The sequence below is a fragment of the Ursus maritimus genome (genome assembly GCF_017311325.1).
Source record: "Ursus maritimus isolate PB19 chromosome X unlocalized genomic scaffold, ASM1731132v1 scaffold_X1, whole genome shotgun sequence".
Lineage (NCBI taxonomy): Eukaryota > Metazoa > Chordata > Mammalia > Carnivora > Ursidae > Ursus > Ursus maritimus.
In genome coordinates this window covers 373,860-397,535 of record NW_024423319.1, presented here as the reverse complement: position 1 = coordinate 397,535, position 23,676 = coordinate 373,860, and the positions used below count along the sequence as shown (strand labels likewise).

At 37.4% G+C, this 23,676-nt stretch overlaps 1 protein-coding gene across 4 annotated transcripts in view; it reads right to left on the bottom strand.

Annotated features, from left to right (window-relative positions):
• The window catches only part of TMLHE (trimethyllysine hydroxylase, epsilon), a 114,487-nt gene that overhangs the window by 70,330 nt on the left and 20,481 nt on the right, over window positions 1-23,676 (bottom strand). For 3 of the 4 annotated variants that reach the window (XM_008686768.2, XM_040626573.1, XM_008686769.2), the window contains exons 2-3: window positions 20,419-20,600; window positions 9,913-10,089 (exon numbers count right to left, since the gene is read on the bottom strand). In XM_008686768.2, the coding sequence (XP_008684990.2) occupies window positions 9,913-10,089; window positions 20,419-20,599 (358 nt within the window). In that variant the 5' untranslated portion in view covers window position 20,600. Of the gene's footprint in view, window positions 1-9,912; window positions 10,090-20,399; window positions 20,601-23,676 lie in introns of those variants that run through there. The other variant, XM_008686770.2, reaches the window with a different exon arrangement.

The window sequence follows — 23,676 nt, the reverse complement described above, 5'->3', positions numbered from 1 at the left end:
TTAAGAGAGAGAGAGAGAGAGATAGCCCAGCAGGGAGGGGCAAAGGGCGGGGGAGAGAGTCCAAAGCCGACTCTGCACTTAGCATGGAGCCAAATGCAGGGCTCAATCTCCCGACCTGAGATCATGACCTGAGCCGAAACCAAAAGCCAGATGCTCAACTGACTGAGCCACCTAGGTGCCCCACTTGTCTATATTTCTGATAATTTTCTTAAAATAGAAACACAGAAGGCTGGATTGTTAAATCCAAAGATATAAACTTTGAAGAGTCTTGATGCATTTAACTTAATATTACATTTTTAGAAAGTCTACCAATTTTCATTCTCTCAAACAATATATGTGTGCCGATCAAAATTGAGTGTTCTTACTTTTTAAATACATTTTTTTCCAATTTGGTAAGTAAAACTTCTCTTATTGTAATAATTTTAATTTATTCACTTACTAATAAGCTAATAACATTTGTTAGACATTTATATTTATTGGACATGTGTTTTTTATTTTTATTATTTTTTGTTTCAAGTTTTTATTTAAGTCCCAGTTAGTTAACTATAGTGTAATATTAGATTCAGGTGGAGGCTTTAGTGATTCATCACTCATATATCACACCCAGTGCTCATCACAAGTGCCCTCCTTAATCCCCATCATCCATTTAATCAATCTCCCCACCACTTCCACTCCAGCAACCCCCAGTCTGAACTCTATAGTTAAGAGTCTGTTTTATGGTTTGTCTCTCTCTTTGTTTTTCCCTTCCACTATGTTCATCTGTTTTATTTCTTAAATTCCACACATGAGGAACTTAGGAAAGATGGTGGAGGAGTAGGGGACCCTATTTCAACCAGTCCCATGAATCTGGCTGGATATCTACCAGACCATTCTGAACACCCACAAAATCAGCCTGAGATGTAAGAAGATATATCTGGATCTCTGCGAACAGAACATCTCCGTCGGCTGGTCTCAAGGTATGAAGTGGGGAGCCGAGATTCTGCGGGCAGATATCAGAAGATAAACAGAAAGGGGAGGGGGCCTCTGTGAACTTGTGCCAGGAAGGCAAAAGCCTCCTGAACTGGGGACAGGACACAGACCTGCAGACCGGTAGCGGTGGGGAAAGGTCTTTAGGGCACCACCCCAGACTGAAACCTGGAGCTCAGGGGCATGCGTGTGAACTGGGGGGCGGGGAGCTGGCAGTTTTAAAAGCACAATGGGCAGAGATGTGCCCAGCTCTGGGAGCAAGGACTGGGAGAGCGGCTGTGGGGTGCACAACCCAGGACACTTCGGGTTTTTAGCAGCACTGACAGAAACAGAGTCAGTGTGGCCTGGAGAGCTCAGGGAAGAGCAGACTGTGATCTCTCTGTTCTGAGACAGAGGTTTGGATATGGTCACTGCTGCTCTGACTCTCAGAAGAGTCACAAAAAGCCACCAGGGAAAGACACCAGAGAACAAAAGCCCCAAGAAACTGGTTCTCACTGAGCCCATCCCCCCAACAGGGGCAGGGCAACTCTACCCAAACAGGGTTGCCTGAGTATCAGCGGGGCAGACCCCTCCCCCAGAAGGCAGGCTGAAAGAACAAGAGGCCCACATCCCTAAGGTCCCTATAAAACAAGTGCACATTGCTTGGGTCCTGGTCAATAATTCAGGCTCTGTACATCCCTGCAACCACTCCTCATCAGAATGACAAGAGGAGGAACCCCCAACAAAGGAAAGAAACAGAGACTGTGGCCTCTGCCACAGAACTAATGGATATGGATATAACCAAATTGTCAGAAATGGAGTTCAGAGTAACAATGGTCAAGATGATGTGTAGGATTAAAAAAAGTATTAACGAAAATGTTAATGAGAATATAGAATCTCTAAGGGCGGAAATGAGAGTGAATCTGGCAGAAATTAAAAATGCTATAAATCAAATGCAGTCTAAACTAGACGCTCTGACACCCAGGGTAAATGAGGCAAAAGAACAAATTAGTGAATTGGAGGATGGGATGATAGAAGAGAAAGTTAAAACAGAAACTTGGCTCAAAAAAATCCATTCTCAAGAATGTAGATTACGGGAGATTACTGACTCAATGAAACGTTCCAATGTCAGATTCATCGGCATCCCCGAGGGGGTGGAGAAAGAGAGAGGTCTAGAAGAGATATCTAAACAAATTGTAGCTGAAAACTTCCCTAATCTAGCAAAGGAAACAAGCATTCGTGTGCAAGAGGCAGAGAGGACCCCTCCCAAGGTCAATCACAGCAAACCTACACCACGTCACGTCATAGTGCAATTTGCAAATATTACATCCAAGGATACAGTATTGAAAGCGGCCAGGGGGAAGAAAATCCTTAGCTACAGAGGAAAAAATATCAGAATAACGTCAGACCTGTCTACAGAGACCTGGCAGGCTAGGAAGGGTTGGCAGGGTATTTTCAAAGCTCTATCTAAGAAGAACATGCAGCCAAGGATCCGCTACCATCCCGGCAGGCTGTCATTCAGAATGATGGAGAGATGAGGCCCCAAGAATTGCCAGTCACTGAACGAAATTTCATAACCACAAAACAGCCCTACAGGAGACATTAAAGGGAGTTCTATAAAATAAAGAAGCCCCAAAAGTGATACAGAACGAAATTTACAATCTATAGAAACAAAAGACTTCCACAGAGCAACATGACATCATTAAAATCATATCTCTCAACAATCACTCTCAATGTGAATGGCCTAAATGCTCCCATAAACGCCACAGGGTTGCAGATTGGATAATAAGACATGACCCATCCATTTGCTGTCTTGAACCTAAAAATACATTCAGACTGAAAGTAAAGGGATGGAAAACCATTTTTCATGCTAATGGAGCTCAAAAGAAAGCTGGGGTAGAAATTCTCCTATCAGACAGATCAGATGTTAAACTAAAGACTGTAGTGAGAGATACAGGACACTATATTATTCTTAAAGGATGTATCCAACAAGTGGATATGACAATTATAAATATCTATACTTTAACAGGGAGCAGCTAGATACACAGGCCAACTCTTAACCAGAATAAAAGAGACATATAGATGATCATACATTTAATAATAGGGGACCTCAACATCCACTATCAGCAACAGACAGATCACCTAAGCAGAAATCAACAAAGAAACAAAAGAACTTTGAATGACATACTAGACCAGATGGACCTCAAAGATATATACAGAACACTACACCCCAAGGTCCAACAGAATACTCATTCTTTTCGATTGCACATGGAACTTTTGTCAGAATAGACCATATACTGGGTCACGAAACACGTCTCCTTCGATACCAAAAGACTGAAATTATTCCTACATATTATCAGACCACAGTGCTTTGAAATTGGAACTCCAATCACAAGAAAAATTTGGAAGAAACTCAAACACTTGGAGACTAAGAACCATCCTGCTCAAGAATGATTCGATAAACCAGGAAATCAAAATCAATTTAAACAATTTATGGAGACCAACGAGAATGAAAACACAACGGTCCACAAAACCTGGAACACTGCAAGGCAGTCCTAAGGAAAATACATAGCCATCCAAGTCTCACTCAAAAGAATAGAAAAATCTAAATGCAGTTTTGTATTCTCACCTCAGAAAGCTGGAGTTGGAACAGAAGAACAGAGCTATGCATACGGAGGCAGGTGATCAAAGATTAGAACAGAAGATAATGGATATGAAACCAAACACAGTGATCAGATGAACAAACAGAAGCTGGTTCTTTGAAAAGAACTAAATAAATGATAAAGCCACTCGCCAGACTTACTAGAAAAAGAGATGAGAAAGGACCCAAATAATAAAATACATGATGAAAGGGGAGATACAACCAACACGCAGCAGTACGAAGAGATTACATAGAAACTTTTATGAAAGTTATATGTCCAAAAATTGATAACCCTGGAAGAAATGGAATCCTTCCAGCAAACTAATAAACTACCAAGACTGAAACAGGAAGAATGATATAATTTGGAAACAGAGCTGATTAAGAATAAGAATTGAAGCAGTAATCAAAAAATCTCCAAAAACAAGACTCAGGGCAGTGAGCATTCCTGATGGAATTCTGTATCAAACATTCAAAAGAAGAATACATACCTAGTCTCCAGAGCTAGTTTCAAAAATTGAAATGGAAGCTTGAAAACTTACAACTCAATTCTATGAGCCAGCTACATGCCTTGAATCCCAAACCATGGCAAAAGACCCCACAAAGGAAATTACAGAGCCGATATCCTGATGAAATGGACGCAAAAATTCTCAAACAAATCCTAGCTAATAGATCCAACACGTAACATTAAAATTCACCACCATGATCCAAGTGGGATTTATCCCTGGGATGTAAGGGTGTTCAATCTTCGCAAATCGATCGTGTGTATACATCATAATAAAGAAAAAGGAGTACGACCATATGTCTTCTCTCAATGTGATGAGAAAAGACGCATATGACATACAGCATCATTCTTGATAAATACCCTTCAGAGTGAGGGATGAGGGAACATCCTCATTTCAAAAGGCTTATACACAACTAAAAACCCCACAGCAAATATCTTCTCAATGGAGCGAAAAGCTGAGCCTTTCCCTTAGGTCAGGAACAAGATGACGGATGCCCTCTGCGCCGATCATGTTAATATAATACTGAAGTCTGTCAACACCAATAGAACAACAAAAAGAAAAAAGCGATCCAAATCTGAGAAAGAAGTCAACACTGCTCTCTTAATGACATGATCGACTTATGGAAAACCCAAAAGGATCTCCACAGCCAAAAAGATTACTAGAACTATACATGAATTAGTAAAATGTGCAGGGATACACAAATCAACTGCACAGAAATCCGTTACATTTCTAGTATATGACTAATCAATGAAGTAGCAAAAGAAAGAGAACAAGGAATCATTCCATTTATAGTTATATCACAAAACACAAGATACTCTCGATAACCTTAACCAAAGAGGTAGTAAAGGATCTATATTCTAGAAACTATCATCACTGCTGAAAGAAGCTGAAGAGACACAAAAAAATGGAAAACATTCCAACCTCATGGATGGAAAATCATTGTAAATGTCTATGTACCCAGAGCAATCTACACTTTCAGTGCTATCCTGATCAAAATACCAATGACATTTTTCAAAGAGCTGGAACAAACAGCCCTTAAATTTGCGTGGAAGCAGAAAAGGCCCCGAATCACCAAGGAATTGTTGAAATGGAAAAACACAACTGGGTCATCACATTGCCTGATTTCAAGCTTTACTACAAAGCTGTGATCACAAAGACAGCATGGTACCGGCACAAAAACAGACACATAGACCAATGGAACAGAATAGAGAACCCAGAAATGGACCCTTAGCTCTTTGGGCAACTAATCTTTTTGACAAAAAACCAAGGAGAAAAGCATTCAGTGGAAAAAGACAGTCTCTTCAATAAATGGTGCTGGGAAAATTGGACAGCTATATGCAAAAAGAATGAAACTTGACCACTCTCTCACACCATACACAAAGATAAACTCCAAATGGATGAAAGACCTCGATGTGAGACAGGAATCCATCAAAATCCTAGAGGAGAACATAGGCTGCAACCTCTTTGATATCAGCCACAGCAACTTTTTTCATGACACATCTCCAAAGGCAAGAGAAAGAAAAGAAAAAATGAACTTGTGGGACTTCATCAAGATACAAAGCTTCTGCACAGCCAAGGAAACAGTCAAAAAAACTAAGAGGCAGCCCCCGGAATGGGAGAAGATATTTGCAAATGACGCAACAGAGAAAAGATTAGTATCCAAGATCTACAAAGAACTTCTCAAACTCAATACATGGGACAAAATAATCAAATCATAAAATGGGCAGAAGATATGAACAGACGCTTTTCCAATGAAGACACACAAATGGCTAACAGACACATGAAAAAATGTTCAACATCATTAGCCATCAGGGAAATTCAAATCAAAACCACATTGAGATACCACCTTACACCAGTTAGAATGGCAAAAATGGACAAGGCAGGAAACAACAAATGCTGGAGAGGATGTGGAGAAAGGGGATCCCTCTTACACAGTTGGTGGGAATGCAAGTTGGTACAGCCACTGTGGAAAACAGTGTGGAGGTCCCTTAAAAAGTTAAAAATTGAGCTACCCTATGATTCAGCAATTGTACTACTGGGTATTTACCCCAAAGATACGGATGTAGTGAAGAGAAAGGCCATATGCACCCCAGTGTTCATAGCAGCATTGTCCACAATAGCTAAATTGTGGAAGGAGCCGAGATGTCCTTCCACAGATGACTGGATTAAGAAGATGTGGTCCATGTATACAATGGAATATTACTCAGCCATCAGAAGGAACGATTATACAACATTTGCAGCAACATGGATGGGACTGGAGGAGATTATGCTAAGTGAAATAAGACAAGCAGAGAAAGACAATTATCATCTGGTTTCACTCATTTATGGAACATAAGGAATAGCAGGAACATCGGTAGGAGAAGGAAGGGAAGAATGAAGGGGGAGTAAACAGAAGGGGGAATGAACCATGAGAGACTGTGTACTGTGGGAAATAAACTGAGGGCTTACGAGGAGAGGGGATGGGGGACCGGGATAGGCCCGTGATGGGTATTAAGGAGGGCACATATTGCATGGTGCACTGGGTGTTATACGCAAATAATGAATCATGGAACTTTACATCAAAAACTAGGGATGTATTGTATGGTGACTAACATAATATAATAAAAAATATTATGTCCATGAGAAAAAAAAATCCACATGAGTGAAATCATATGGTATTTGTCTTTCTCTGACAGATTTATCTTACTTAGCATGATATGCTCTAGCTCTATCCATATCGCTGTAAATGGCAAGATTTCATTCTTTTTGGTGGCTGAGTAATATTCCATTATATACATACCACATCTACTTTATCCATTCATCTATCCATGGACATTTGGCTCGTTCCACAGTTTGGCTATTGTTGATAATGCTGCTATAAACATTGGGGTGCAGGTGCCCCTTCCAATCACTATGTTTGTATCCTTTGGGTAAATGCCTAATAGTGTAATTGCTGGGTCTCAGGGTAGTTCTATGTTTAACTCTTTGAGGAACCTTAATACTGTTTTCCAGAGTGGCTGCACTAGTTTGCATTCCCACCAACAGTGCAAGAGGGTTCTCTTTTCTCTGCATCCTTGTTAACATCTGTTGTTTTCTGTGTTGTTGATTTTAGCCATTCTGACAGGTGTGAAGTGATATCTCATTGTAGTTTTGATTTGTATTTCCCTAATACTCAGTGATGTTGAGCATTTTTCATGTGTCTGTTAGCCATTGTATAGACATATGTTTTTTAAATGCAAGGATTACCAAAATATGGCCCATGGGCCAAATCTGCCTGTCAGTTGTCTTTGTGACACCTGTTTTGGAACACATGATACCCACTTGGTTACTTATTTTCTAGGTCTGCCTTCACCCTACTACTGAAGAACTGAATAGCTGAACAGTTGTGACAAGGACTGTACCGCCAGCAAAACCTAAAAATCTTTACTATCTGGCCCTCTATAGAATATGTGCTGACTCATGCTTTAATGATTGGCCTGTTCACTACTTTTTCACATTTTTCTACTGAAATACTAATTTTTTTTGTGTTTTACAAACTGGCAATCACATCTCATATATTAACGGTTTTTAGTCTTTGTCATACATTTCTCAAATATTTTGCCAAGTCAGTTATTTTTTAATAAACCTTTCTATGGCATGTTGGTTGGTTTTTTTTTTTATTTTTTTCTTTTTTTACTGTAGAGAAATCAGTAGTCAAATGTATTTAGTGTAAATATTTTTTCCTCCAATGCTTTTCTCTTTTAACTTTTATTGTGAAATAATTATACATTCACAGGAAGTTGCAGAGAAATGCATTTATTCAGTAAATAAACCCAGTAGTTGCAGGATACAAAATTAATATACAGAAATCCATTGTGTATCTATACACTAATAATGAAGTAGCAAAAAGAAAAATGAAGAAAACAATCCCATTTATAACTGAACCAAAAAGAATGAAATACCTAGGAATAAATTTAACCAAGGAGATGAAAGACTTGTACCCCCAAAATTATAAGACATTCATGAAAGAAACTGAAGACAACACAAAAAAATGGAAAGAAATCCAATACTCATGGATTAGAAGAATTAATATTGTTAAAATGTTCATAGTACCCAAACCAATCTACAGATTCAATGCAATCTCTATCAAAATACCAACAGCATTTTTCACAGAACTAGAACAAACAATCCTAAAATTTGTAAGAAACCACAAAAGACCCTGAATAGCCACAGCAATCCTGAAAAAGAAGAGCAAAGCTGGGGGCATCACGTTGACTAATTTCAAGCTATACTACAAAGCTGGGATCACAAAGACAGCATGGTACTGGCACAAAAACAGATACATAGATCAATGGAACAGAATAGAGAACCCAGAAATGGACCCTCAACTCTATGGTCAACTAATCTTCAACAAAGCAGGAAAGACTATCCAATAGGAGAAAGTCTCTTCAACAAATGGTACCGGGAAAACTGGACAGACACATGCAAAAGATGAAACTGGACCACTTTCTTATTCCCAACACAAACTCAAAATGGATTAAAGACCTAAATGTGAGACCTGAAACCCTAAAAATCCTAGAAGAGAACACAGGCAGTAATCTCTTTGACATTGGCCTTAGCAACTTCTTTCTAGATATGTCTCCTAAGGCAAGGGAAACAAAAGCAAAAATAAACTATTGGGACTACATCAAAATAAAAATCTTCTGCACAGCAAAGAAATCCATCAATAAGTCAAAAAGGCAACCCAGTGAATAGGAGGAGTTATTTGTAAATGATATATTCAATAAAGGGTTAATATCCAAAATATATTAACAACTTGCACAATTTAACATGGAAAAACACCAAATAATCTGATTAAAAATGGGCAGAGAACCCAAATAAACATTTTTCCAAAGAAGATATCCAGATGCCAACAGACCCATGAAAAGATGCTCAACATCAGTCATTATCAGGGAAAAGCAAATCAAAACCACAATGAGATATCACCTCACGCCTGTCAGAATGGCTAGTGTCAGAAAGACAAGAAATAATAAGTTGCTGCAGATGTGGAGAAAAGGGATTGTGGATGGGAATGTTAATTTGTGCAGCCACTGTGGAAAACAGTATGAAGGTTCCTCAAAAGATAAAAATAGAAATACCATATGATCCAATAATTCCACTATTGGGTTTTTACCCAAAGAAAACATTAATTTGAAAAGATATATGAGACCCTATGTTTACTGCAGCTTTATAATAGCCAAGATATGGAAGCAACCCAAGTGACCAGAGATAGATGAATGGATAAAGAAGATGTGGTACGTACACACAATGGAATTTTACTCAGCCATAAAAAAGATTGAGAGCTTGCCATGTGCTACATCGATGGACCTAGAAGATATCTGTTAAGTGAAATAAGTCAGACAGAAAACCAAATACCACATGATTTCACTTATATGTGGAATCTAAAAAACAAAACAAACAAACAAAAAACCAGAATCTTAAATAAGAGAGCAAACTGGTGGCTTCTCGGGGTGGGGGACATAATAGGTGAAGGGGATTAAGAGGTACAACTTTCCAGTCATAAAATTAAGTCACAGAGATGAAAGGTATCGCATAGGGAATATATAGTCAGTAATATTGTAATAATATTTTTTGTTATAGATGGCAACTACATTTATCATTGTGAGCACTGAGTAATGTATAGAATTGTCAAATCAATGTTATACACCTGAAACTAATAAAACATTGTATGTTAATTATACCTCAATAATAATAATAATAAAAAAAACAGAATCCCCTATTTTGGAATGGGGCGAACCAGTTTTTGCAAAATAATTGTTCTTTAGAAGAGTACCCCAACCAAGACCAAGTCTCTTGTCTACTCACAAGTGAAAAAGAGTGTGGTCTCATCCAGACGAATGGTCTTTGGTTTGATGCATAAATCCACACTGGCAGTATCCAGGCTGCGCTGGTGAGTCTTAGAGTTGTAGCAAGATGCTGAGCGGCAGTGGTCTCGAAGCCAGACATAATCAAAGCGCATCACAGTGCTAGCATAGTGCAGTTCTAGGGAAAAACATTCTTTTATTATTATATTGTTTTACTATATTTATTTTATAAAAAATAAATATTTATTCAGGAAAACAAAAACAATCAATAGTCAGAAAACTTCCTTCAAAAAGTCTTTTTTTTAAAAGATTTTATTTTTATTTAACAGAGAGAGAGAGAGAGCACAAGCAGGGGGAACAGCAGGCAGAGGGAGAAGCAGACTCCATGCTGGGCAGGGAGCCCGATGTGGGGCTTGATCCCAGGACTCTGGAATCATGACCTGAGCCGAAGGCAGATGCTTACTGACTGAGCCACCCAGGTGCCCCCAAAAAGTCTTCTATCAAGAAACAAGCAAGAGCACTAAGGGGAACACTAGCCCCCTACCAAATACAAAACGTACTGTAGAACTTCTATGATTAAAACAGTATGATGTTGGGATAGGAATAGCAGATAAAACCACCAAAGAATATAAAATGTCCAAAAATATACCTAAATGTGTATAGAAATTTGGTATCTAATAAACTGGCAGCTATAATCACTGAGGAAAATATGAATTTTAAAATAAATGGTGTTGGGACAACTAAATAGCCATTTGGAAAAAAGATAAAATTGTGTCCATACCTCATATTGTCACCAGGTCTACAAGATAAACTCAAAACAGATCAGAGTTCTAAATTTGGAAAATGAAACGACTGAAGTATTTTATTTTATTTTTAAAAATATGTTGATGATTCTATTTTTTATTTTTTAAAATTTTTTTATTATGTTCAGTTAGCCACCATATAGTACATCATTAGTTTTTGGTATAGTGTTCCATGATTCATTAGTTGTGGATGACACCCAGTGCTCATCACCACACATGCCCTCCTTAATACCCATCACCTGGCTACCCCACCCTTCCCCCCCCAAATCACTAAATTCTACTCTTGAAACTAACATTAGACTATATGTTTACTAAAATTTAAATAAAAACTTGAAATATTAAAATAAATAAAATATAAAAAATAAAACTATTATACATTGGGACGCCTGGGTGGCTCAGTCAGTTAAGCAACTGCCTTAGGCTTAGGTCATGATCTCAGGGTCCTGGGATTGAGTCCCACATCGGACTCCTTGTGCAGCAGGGAACCTGCTTCTCCCTCTGCCTGCCGCTCCCCCTCCTTTGCTCCCTCTTCTGCTTGCTCTCTCTCTGACAAATAAATAAATAATCTTTTTAAAAAATTCTAGTTAGTTAACATATAGTCTAATATTGGTTTCAGGAGAATTTAGTGATACATCATTTACACAGAATACATACTCATCACAACAAATGCCCTCCCTAATACCTATCACCCATTTTGCCCCCCACCCACCTCCCTCCATCAATCCTCAGGTTCGTCTCTATCATTAAGTCTCTTATGCATTGTCCCCCCTCTTTCTTCCCCTTCCCCTATGTTCATCTGTTTTGTTTCTTAAACTCCACATTTGAGTGAAATCATATGGTATTTGTCTTTCTCTGACTGACTTCCTTCACTTAGCATAATCCTGTCTAGATAGCTCCATCCATGTGGCTTTAAATACAAAGAGTTCCCACACGGCCCTCACCCAGTTTCCCCCATTATTATCTTCTATTAGTATGGTAAATTTGTCCCAACTAATAAATAAATATCAACACATAATTTATTAACAAAATCCCATACTTTATTTGAATTTTATTAGTTTTCCCCTAATGTCCTTTTTCTATTCCAGAATCCCATCTAGGACTGACATAACATTTAGTGATCTGAGCTGTAACTTTTTTTGTTTTTGATGACCTTGATAGTCTTGAGAGGTACTGGTCAGGCATTTTTTTAAGATTGTTACTCAATATGGGTTTGTATGATGATTTTCTCATGGTTAAAGTGGGATTATAGTATAACCTATAGGATAGATTTTTGGGAGAATGGCTACAGAAGTAAAGTGCCCTTCTCAGCACATCATATTAATGGCGTATGCTATTAGTAGGACTTATTACTGATGATATTGACCTTTAATACCTGGCCAAGGTAGAGTTTGTCAGGTTTCCCTACTTAAAGTTATTCCCTTGCTTCCATATTCTATTCTTTGGCAGCAAATCACTAAATGCAACCTACATGCTAGGACTGGGGAGTTAAGATCCACCTCCATAGTGGGGGCAGGGGAAATATTTATATAAACTATTTGGAATTCGCCTGTATGGGGCATTTGTCTCAACTCTCCCCATTTATTCAATCATTTATTTATATCAACATGGACTCATGGATATTTTTTATTTTGGGTTATAATCCAATACTACATTATTTATTTTCTTGTTCAAATTGTTCTAGCTTTGGTCATTGGCAACTCTTTTATTTGGCTCCTGTGTCTCTTTAACAGTGTTTCGTTTTTTTTTTTTTTTTTAGGACTTCCTTACCTTCTGGCACTTCAAGATTCTCCAGGATCATCTTGTATTTTCCCTGACCTAGCTCTAGAATATGTCATTTCTCCAGGAACCCGTGGTTCCTTTTATTGGAGAACAGTATTACAAATCAAGATCTAGTCACTGAGTGTACTCACTACTACTGGGGTGCCACTGCTTCTGGGCTTTTGCAGTGGACAGAGCAAGGAAACACACTAATCCATGTGAAAAAAACATATCTACAATTATTTCTGTATCCATCTGTATCTATATTAAGCTAAACATGAGTTCATATTGATGTCTCCAACTCTAATCCAGAACCACAAGATTCATTCTAGCCTTCCCCCATGCTTATTTGTAACCACACTCTCTGATAGAAACCTGGCTCCCACTATCTGCCATACTCTTATGTGTTCAATCCCAGTATACATATACAGCAGTTTTAGAATTATAAATCTGTATTCATATAAGAAACAACTTTGAAAACTAGAGTATAGTATTTATGTATAGTTCTTTTTGTCTTCAGCCTTATGGTTTCCAGTCAAAACATTGCTTTCCAATGCTATGTATGCCAGCCCTTTTCCCTCCATTCCTTTCAGTAGTTATATATTTGTAATACAGTTGGATTCATATATCACAGGCTGCATTCCATCCTCAGATCTGACCTCCTGGTTGATTTTTTAAAATGCGTATACATTTAAATCTATATACTTTCACTTTTTGCTATAGAGTTCTATAGTGTTTTTTCCCCCCAAATGCAGTTATTGTTACTACATTGCCATACAGATTGCATCTACCAGCCTAAAAAAATCCTGTTAGAGATTGTTTCTACCACCCTATAAAAACCCCTGTGTTACGCTATCTCCCAAAACCCCTGGCAACCACTGATTTGTTTTCTGTCCCTATAGTTTTGCCTTTAACAGAATGTTATATGAACAAAATCATATAGTATGTAGCTTTTGATGGTTAGGCTTCTTTCACTTAGCAAAATGCATTTAAGATTCATGCTGTTGTGTGAATTAATAGCTCAATCCTTTTTATTGATGAATAGTATTCCATGGTATGGTTATACTACAGTTTATTAATTGACCTTTTGAAGGATATCCTGGCAGCTTCTCATTTTTGACAAGTATATATAAAGCTGTTATTCATGTGTGGGTTTTTGCTGTGGACATAAGTTTATAAATCAGTTAGGTAAATACCTAGGAGTGCAACTTCTGGTAAGTTTGTTTAATTTTATAAGAAACTTCCATACTGTCTTCTAGCATGGTTGTACTATTTTTGCATTATCATGTAAAGGAGTTTCTGTTGCTCTGCATTCTTGCAGGAATTTAGTATTGTCAGTTTTGGGGGAAGATTTTAGTCATTCCAATAGGTGTGTATGATATCTCATTTTGGCCTTAATTTGCATTTACCTAATGAAAATGCTGAGCATCTTTTCATATGCTTATTTGCCATACTTATAACCTCTTTCATGAAGTGTCTATTCAGATCTTTCCATTCTTTTAAAAAAACTAGGTTGTTTTCTTATTTTTAGAGAAAGGGAGGGAGTGAGAAAGGGAGAGAGAGAGAGAGAGAATAGGGGGAAGGGGCAGAGGTAGAGGGAAAGAGAGAATCCCAAGCAGGTTCCATGCTCAGCATGGAGCCCAATGTGGGGCTCAATCTCATGACCCTGAGATCACAACCTAAGCCGATATCAAGAATCAGACTCTCAACCAACTGAGCCACCCAGGAGCCCCTTGTTTTCTTAAGTTTTAAGAGGTCTATATATATTCTGCTTACAAGTCTTTACTCAGATATGTGGTTTGAAAAAATTTTCTCCAAGTCTGTGGCTTTTCTTTTCATTCTCTTAACAGTACCTGTCACAGAGGAAATGTTTTGAATTTTGATAGTCCAATTTATCATTTTTTCCTTTATGGATTATGCTTTTAAAGTTGTATCTAAGAATTTTCTTGCTTAATCAAAGGTAACAAACACTGTCCTATTTTCTTACACAACTTTTATAGTTTTGCATTTTACATAGACCGATAATCAACTTTGAGTTAATAGTTACACAGAGTATGAGGTGTCAATGTTTCGTTATAGTTTGTTTTGTTTTTTTTTTTTTTTTTTTGCATATGGATATCCAATTGTTCCGTATCACTTTTGGAAAACAAAATCTTGAGAATTGACTTTGCATTTTTGTCAAAAATCAGTTGACTATGTTTTTATGAGTCTACTTCTGGGCTCTTGATTTTGTTCCGCTGATCTAGGTGTCTATCCTTTTTTTAAAAATTTTTTTATTATGTTATGTTAGTCACCATACAGTACATCATTAGTTCTTGATGTAGCATTCCGTGATTCATTGTTTGCGTATGTGTCTCTCCTTTTGCCAGCACCACACTGTTTTGATTACTGTACCTTTATAGTAAGCCCTACAATCAGGTACTTTGAGTCCTTTGACTTTTTTTTCACAATTGTATTGGGTGGTCTGGTACCTCTGCTTTTCCATATACATTTTATCTTTATTTTACTATTTTATTTTTTTAAAGATTTATTTATTTGAGAGAGAGAGAGAGAGAGTGAGTGTGTGTACATGAGTGGGGGGCGGGGCAGAGGGAGAGGGAGAAGCAGACTCCCCACTGAGCAGGGAGCTCAATTTGGGGCTGATCCTAGGACTCTGAGATCATGACCTGAGTCAAAGGCAACTGCTTCACCGACTGAGCCACCCAGATGCCCCACCCACATACATTTTAGAATCAGTTTGTTGATATCTCCAAAAAGCTTGCTGGGATTTTGAGTGGGATTGCATTGAATCTATAGATCATATTGAGAATTCACATTTAACACTATTGAGTCTTCTAATCCATGACCATGGAATGTCTTTCCAATTATTTAGTTCTTTCATTTCTTCCATCAGTGTTTTGCAGTTTCCTATATACAGATTCTAAAATATTTAACTACTTAACCTAAGTACTTATTTTTTGGTGTTCTTATAAATGGTATTGCTTTCTTAATTTCAAATTCCAGTTGTTAGTTGTTATTATATAGGAAAGCAAATGACTTTTGTGTATTAACCTTGTATTATGCAACTTCATTAAACTTACTTTCATGAGTTTTTGTAGATCCTTTGGGGATTTCTAAATAGGTAATCATATCATTTACAAAAAAAGTTTTATTCTTCCTTTCTAATCTGCATGTCTTTATTTTTCTTGCTTTACTGCACTAGTTAGGATTTCCAAAACAATGTTGAACACAAGTGGTGAGAAAGGGAGATCTTTGTTTTATTCCTGATCTTAGGGGGAAAGCATTTGGTCTCTTGACATTAAGTATGATGCTTACTGTATTTTTTTTCATATATGTCCTTTATTAGGTTAAGAAAGTCTCCTTCTATTCCCAGTTTTTTTTAGCTTTTATAACAAATGGGTATTGAATTTTGCTAAACTGTTTTTCTGAACCTAATGAGATGATCATATGGCATTTCTTAGTCTATTCATATGGTGGATTGTATTGGTTTTTTTAAGGTTGAAAAAGCCTTGTATTCCTGGGATGAATCCTATTGGGTCTGGATGTATTATCCTTTTTATATATTGTTGGATTCAATTTGTTAATATCCTGACAATGATTTTTGTGTTTATGTTCATGAAATACTGGTCTATAGTTTTCCTCTCTTTTACTGCTTTTGTCTAAATTTGGTATTAGGGTAATGATGACCTCAAAAAATAAGTTGGGAAGTATCCCTTATTATTCAATTTTATGGAAGAGAATGTATAGAATTGGTGATATTTCTTTCTTAAATGTTTGGTATAATTCATGAGTGAAACCATCTTGGCTAGGTGTTTTATGTATTTATTTATTTTTACTACTATTTCTTTAATAGATTTGGGACTATTCACATTATTTACTTTTTCTTGAGTAAGTTTTGGTAGTTCGTGTCTGTCTTAGTCTGCTCAGGCTGCCATAACAAAATGCCATAGATTGGGTGGCTTAAACAATGAAAATTTATTTTCTCATAGTTCTGGAGGCTAGAAGTCCAAGAGCAAGGCAGCAGCCAATTCAGTTCCTGGTGAGAGCTCTTGTCCTGGTTTGTAGATGGCCACCTTTTTACTATGTCCTCATGAGAGAAAGAGGGTTAGTGGTAGGGAACTATCACTGGAAAATATCACTACTCTTCCTCTTTTATAAGGACATCAGTTCATTGGGGTCAGGGCTCTACCTTCATGACTTCATTTGATCACCTCCCTACAGACCCTATCTCTAATACAGTAATATGGGGGTGGGTGGGTAGGGCTTCAACATGAATTTGGGGGAACAATTCAGTCTATAGTAGCATATTTGTAGGAATTGATCTATTTCATCTAAATTATCAAATTTATGGGCATAAAGTTGTTTCTGGTATTCCTCTTATTGTCCTTTTAGTATCTGTAGGATCAGTGATAAAAATTCTTGACATTGGTAATTTGTCTCTTTTCCCCTCTTTCCTTGGTTAGCCTGGCTAGAGGCTTATCAATTTTATTGATATTTTTAAATAAACAGCTTTGGGTTTATTGATATTCTTGTTTTTTTCTTCCCATTTTCAGTATCATGGATTTCTGCTCTAATATTTATTATTTCATTCCTTTTGCTTGCATTAGGTTTAATTTGCTCTTTTTTTTAACCTAACTTCTTAATGTAGAAGTATAGGTTATTGATTTTAGACCTTTATTCTTTTCTAATAAATGCATTTATTGCTACATATTTCCCTCCAACCACTGCTTTAGCTGCTTACCACAAATTTTGATAAGCTGCATATTCATTTTCATTTAGTTCAAAGTATTTTTAACTTTGAGACTTTATACCTATACATTTTTTGGAAGTGTATAGCTTAATTTCCAAATACTGGAGACTTTTCTAACTATCTTTCTGTTATTGATTTCTAGTTGATTCCACTGTGGTCAGAGTACATACTCCGTTTTAGATTCTTTTAAGTTTGCTGAGCTTTTTTTTATAGCCCAGAATGTGGTCTATCTTGGTGGATGTTTCATTTATATTTCAGAACAACGTGTACTTTACTTCTGCTGGATGGATTGTTCTATAAATGTCAATTAGGTCAAGTTGGTTGATAATGCTGTTCAGGTTATTTATATCCTTACCGATTTTCTGCCTGCTTAATCTAAGAATAACTGAGAGGGAGGTTTTAAAGTCTCCAAGAACAATTGTGGATTTTTTATTTCTACTTTTATCTCTATCAGTTTTTGCTTCATGTAATTTGATGGTCTGTTCTTAGGTGCTACGTTTTTAGGATTGTTACATGTTCCCTTAAAGAACTGACCCCTTTATCACTCTGTCATGTGCCTGTTTATCCCTAATAATCTTCCTTGTTCTGAAGACTGCTTTGTCTGAAATACAGCTACTACTAGTTTGATTATTCTTTGCATGGTGTTTCTTTCTCCATCCCTTGATATTGTCCCACAGTTTCTGAATACTATATCGTTTTTGTTTTCTCTCTCTCTCTCTCTTGCATTTCAGTTTGGGTAATTTCTACTGACCTATCCTTTACATTTACTAATTCTATCCTTGAATGTGTCAAGTCTACTGATAAGCCCATTAAAGTCATTCTTCAGGGGTGCCTGGGTGGCACAGTCGTTAAGCGTCTGCCTTTGGCTCAGGGCGTGATCCCGGCGTTCTGGGATTGAGCCCCACATCAGGCTCCTCCGCTAAGAGCCTGCTTCTTCCTCTCCCACTCCCCCTGCTTGTGCTCCCTCTCTCACTGGCAGTCTTTCTCTCTGTCAAATAAGTAAATAAAATCTTTAAAAAAAAAGTCATTCTTCAAATCTGTTACCAGATTTTGATTTTTAAAAATTCTTTCTCATATTTTCAACACTCTGTTGACATTATCTGTCTGGTCTTTCATTTTGTCTACCTTCTCCATTAGAGTCCTTAACATATTAATCATAGCTATTTTAATTTCCTGACCATTATTTTCCACACCTGTGTCACAAGTGAGTCTAGTTCTGATGGTGCTTTGTCTCTTCAAATTGTTATTTGTTGCTTTTTAGCATGCTTTGTAATTTTGTTGTTGTTGAAAGGCATACGTTATATAAAGCAGTAGACACTGAGGTAAACAGGACTTTAGGATGAGTATTTATACCAATCTGGCCAAGAGATGGGTTATGTCTGATGTTTGTTGTCTCTATGGGTACCAAAGGCATTAAATTCCTCTAGTGATCTTGTTTTTGTCTTGCCTCTTGGCCTTGGCCCTTCTCTTTGTGCTGCACCTCAGAAACAGTCTGTCTCTTGCAGCTCTCCCAGCTGTAACGCACTGTTATTTTAACTGGAGGCTTATTAGCTGGTTATAATGTATGGGGGAGAAGGGCATTAGCTAATATTTGGATTAAGTCTCAGTCTTTGGAGTGAACAGTGGGCCTATGTCTTTGGAGTGAACAGTGGGCCTATGTCTTTGGAGTATAGCCTTCACAATTGTTTTTGTCCCTTTCCAGGGTTATGGGTTGAACTGTATTCCCCAAAAAGATGTTGAAGTCCTAATCTTTAGTACCTGTGAATGAGACTGTATTTGGAAATAGGGTCTTTGAAGATAATCAAGATAAGATGAAGTCATACTGGACTAGAGTGGGCCCTAAATCCCGTAACTGGTATCCTTATAAGGAAAAATATGTTTGAAGACACAGAGGAGACACAGGGAAGAAGCCAAGTGATGACAGGCAGAGAGTGGATGATGTTGCCACAAGTCAAGGAACACCAAGGATTGTCAGCAACCACCAGAATCTAGAAGAGGCCAGAAAGAGCCTTTGGAGGGATCACATCCTTGCCAATGCCTTTATTTCAGACTTCTAGCTTCCAGAACTGTGAAAAAATAAATTTCTGTTGTTTTAAGCCAACTAGTTTATGGTAATTGGTTATAGCAGTGTTAGAAAATACACAGGGGTAAAGCTTTTTTCCCCCCTCTGCTACCTAATACTTTACCTGGCTGTATCATTTCCAGTCTATGCCTTTGAAACCCACTTCCCTATATACTGAGGCTTTCTTTTATTTCTTTTTTTCCATTATATGAGATAGGGAGATTGAGTGGGACTAGAGTAGACCAATGTTCCCTTCCCCTTGCTGGGATGAGATTATACGGTTGCCTTAATATTATTTTTGTCTTTCTTGCAACCTGTAGGATAACCTTGGAAATAAATAGTTAGAGGTCCTCAAAACTCCACAGAGAGTATTTTCAGTCCATATAAGAAGTAACTGATATTGCACAACAATGTAAATATACTTACCACTTGAACTGTACACTTAAGAAATGGGTAAGATGGGGCACCTGGGTGGCTCAGTTGGTTAAGTGGCCAAGTCTTGATTTCAGCTTAGGTCCTGAACTCAGAGTCCTGGGATATAGCCTCGCCCCAGGCTCTGTGCTCAGAAGGGAGTCTGCCTGAGGATTCTCTTTCCCTGTCCCTCTTCCCCTCTCCTCACTCTCTCTCTCTCTCTCTCAGATAAATAAATCTTTTAAAAATGGGTAAGATGTTAAATTTCATTTATGTGGTATATATACATAATGGAATATCACTCGGCCATGAAAAAGAATGAAATCTTGGCACTTGCAATGATGTGGATGGAGCTAAAGAGTATTATGCTAAGTGAAATAAGTCAGAGAAAGACTGATACCTTATGATTTCAGTCATATGTGGAATTTAAGAAACAAAACAAAAGAGCAAATGAGAAAAAAAAGAAACAGAGAGGCAAACCAAGAAACAGACTCTTAACTGTAGAGGAGACACTGATGGCTACCAGAGGGGTGGTGGGGAGGGATGGGTGAAATAGGTGATGGGGATGAAGGAGGGCACTTGTGATGAGCACAGGGTGTTGTCTGGAATTGCTGAATCACTATATTGTACACCAGAATCTAATACTACGCTGTGTGTTTACTAACTGGAATGAAAATAAAAATGTAAAAAAAAAAAAAAAGTACCTGTCTCCACGTATCTTACCAAAGTGATCTTCATGTTGCTGCCAAGCACATTTCAGAGACTCAGAGGCTGTATGGTGCCAATGGATGGCTAATGGAAATAAGCTTTTGAAGTTGGGCTGTTGGAAGGCCCAACATGGGACTCCTCTCCTCAGCAGGTTCTGGAGCCTGCTTTGTAGGTGCAACAACCTGTGGCACCACATCCTAGAAGAGAGAGTAACAGTATTAAAGAACTTTTATGAAGTTGTAGGAATACTACTACAGATGTAACTATATAAAAGAACTACAGAGGATTAAACAAAGTAAAAGTTCTGAAAAGCTGAGCATTAAGTGGTCTATAACCATGACTTCCATTTTCTCACCAGCTACTCTTACTTTATGCCTTGTAATCTTGCTTCTATCATACAATTTAACTGAAGTGGTTCTTTAAAAATTCACTAATTTTAACCTTCCAACCACATATAAGAATTGCTTTTCAGATCTCATCCTTCTGGGCCTTGTGACACTATTGATCACCCTCACATGTGGGTGATCAATTTTTTTTCCCACTGATTATGTGTGATTGTGAACAAGTCACTTGAACTCTCAGTGACTCTGGTTTCCTGTTTTGTAAAATGGGGATAATAATAATACTTATTTCATGGGTTTAGTATGAAGACTAAAGTACTTAGAACTGTGTCTGTCCCATAGTAAGCCCTATATATGTCAGCTGCTATTATTCTCATTATTATAAAACTTAATGTTAAGAATAAAATATATCTGTTGGTAAAAGTACCTTGATAAACCTGCTTAGAGTTGGTGACTCCCTCAGAGTTATGGTTTCAGGAAGATTAATTTAAAAATTTCATTTGCATAATACCTTTAAAAGAATTAATTTGTCCTGTGGGAAAAGAGGGAGAAAGCCATGCAACTGCAGAGAAGCTGTAAGATGCTTGATGTGAACCTTCTCAATAACCCCTTAAGGTCACTAAACCCATAAAATGCTTATTCTCAGTGCGTATGTGCATGTGTATGTGTGGTGTAAGCTGATGAAAGGGCTGAATTTCATGTTGATGTGGGATGACACCAATCACATACACAAAGGCCATAGATATAGATGTAACAGAATATGCTGATGACTTGGGGAGGGTTCCACAATAACAGGCTAGGAAATCAAGAGCTAAAGTCAAATTTATTGAGATTTTATGGGTGCAGGCAAGGAGCAGAACATAGAGAGGCCTCTGCTCATATCTGGGTTACATTTATGTTTTCTACTGTTTCTTGTTTCCGAACCTCCTACCTACAGGTGTCATCTAAGACAGAGGCTGGAAAATTATGACCCATGCCTATTTTTGTATAGCCCACAAGCTAAGAATGGATTTTACATTTTTAAAGGGTTGTAGACAAAACCAAAAAAGAATATGAAGCCAAGACCATATGTGGCCTGCAAAATCTACGATATTTGCTATTTTGGTCCTTCAAAGTATCAAATACTCTTCTCCCTCTACATTGGATTACTCCCCCAAAAAACCACTCTTAAGCAAGTATATTTATTCATTTCTTCATTATTTCACCCAACAAATATTACTGAGCATGTATATAACAGGTACTTTCTTAAGTACTGGGAAAATAAACATAAATATGTCTGCAATCCCAGCCACCATTCAAGAAGTTCACAGTTTAGTGGAGAAGAAAGACAAAGGGTGATACAGCTACTACTACTTGTGATATTTTTTTAAACACGGAGTACAGTGAAAAAGTGCAAAGGAGAAAGCAGTTAACTATGCCTGGTAAAACTGGGAGGACTCTACATTATCTACATTATTTGTAGAACTGTTTCATTGTTTTGTATTTACTTACAAAATAAAATTTGCTCATGTGTAAAAAGAAAAAAAGGAAAGAAACATCAAAACAACACAGAAATACGTAAAAAAAAGGTGAGAGCCTCCTTTCCTCAATATTTGTTGTTCCCATTCCTTCAAGAAACCTCATCAACAATAAACAGTTTGGAGGACCGACTTCCAGATCATACACAGTTGAAATCTCCAACCTTCTACACACACGTACAAAAATACATTTTTGCATTTGATAGTTTTCAGATCACTTGTGTAAATATTTAAGAGTGTTACTGATGGGTCACATGCTAAATCTACATTTAACATTATAAGAAACTCTGAAACTGTCATCCAAAGTAGCTGGACTATTCTGCATTCCACCAGCAATGAATCAGAACTCCTGTTCTCTGCATCCTTGCTATGACTTGGTATTGTCAGTTTTTAAAATTTAGCCATTTTTTTTAAAGATTTTATTTATTTATTTGACAGAGATAGAGATAGCCAGCGAGAGAGGGAACACAAGCAGGGGGAGTGGGAGAGGAAGAAGCAGGCTCATAGCGGAGGAGCCCAATGCGGGGCTCGATCCCAGAACGCCAGGATCACACCCTGAGCCGAAGGCAGACGCCTAACCGCTGTGCCACCCAGGCGCCCCAAAAATGTAGCCATTCTAACAGTTGTGCATGGTACCTCACTGTTTTAACTTGCATTTCCCTAATTATAAATGATGTTGTACACCTTTCAGAGTCTTAATTGCCATCTGTATATCTTCTTTGGCCAAGTATCTATTCAGATATTTTGCCCACTAAACATTTTTTTAATTAAGATTTTATTTCTTTAGAGAAGTCTTATTCACAGCAAAATTGAGGGACAGATAGAGATTTCTCATATAACCCCTTTCCCCACACATGCATAGGCTGCGGGCTTATCAACATCCCCCATCAGAATGCTACATTTCTTAACAACCCATGAACCTATATTGACACATCTTTATCACCCAAAGTCCACGGTTTACATTAGGCTTCACTCTTGGTATTCTACATTCTGTGGGTTTGGACAAATGTGTAATGACACACACCCATCATTATAGGATCATACAGCATATTTTCACTTTTTGACTGCCATGAAAATCCTCCCTGTAATGAATTTTGATATGCAATATTTCCAATCTTCGGTTAGTTTAAAATATTTTCTAGTTTACATTGTGATTTTTAAAATTTGACCCACAGGTTATTTAAAAGTCTACTACATATTTTTGGGAGATTTTCTAGTTTTCTCATTATTATTTTCTAACTTCATTTCACTGTGGCCAAACAAAACAAACAAAAAACCAGTATAACTGTAATTGTTTAAGGTTTTTGAGACTTGCTTTATGGCCCAGGATATGATCTATTTTTATGTGTGCATAAAAAGGATATTACAAAAATATATCTCTGTGTAGTAAAGATTCCTACACTTTGAACATTTCT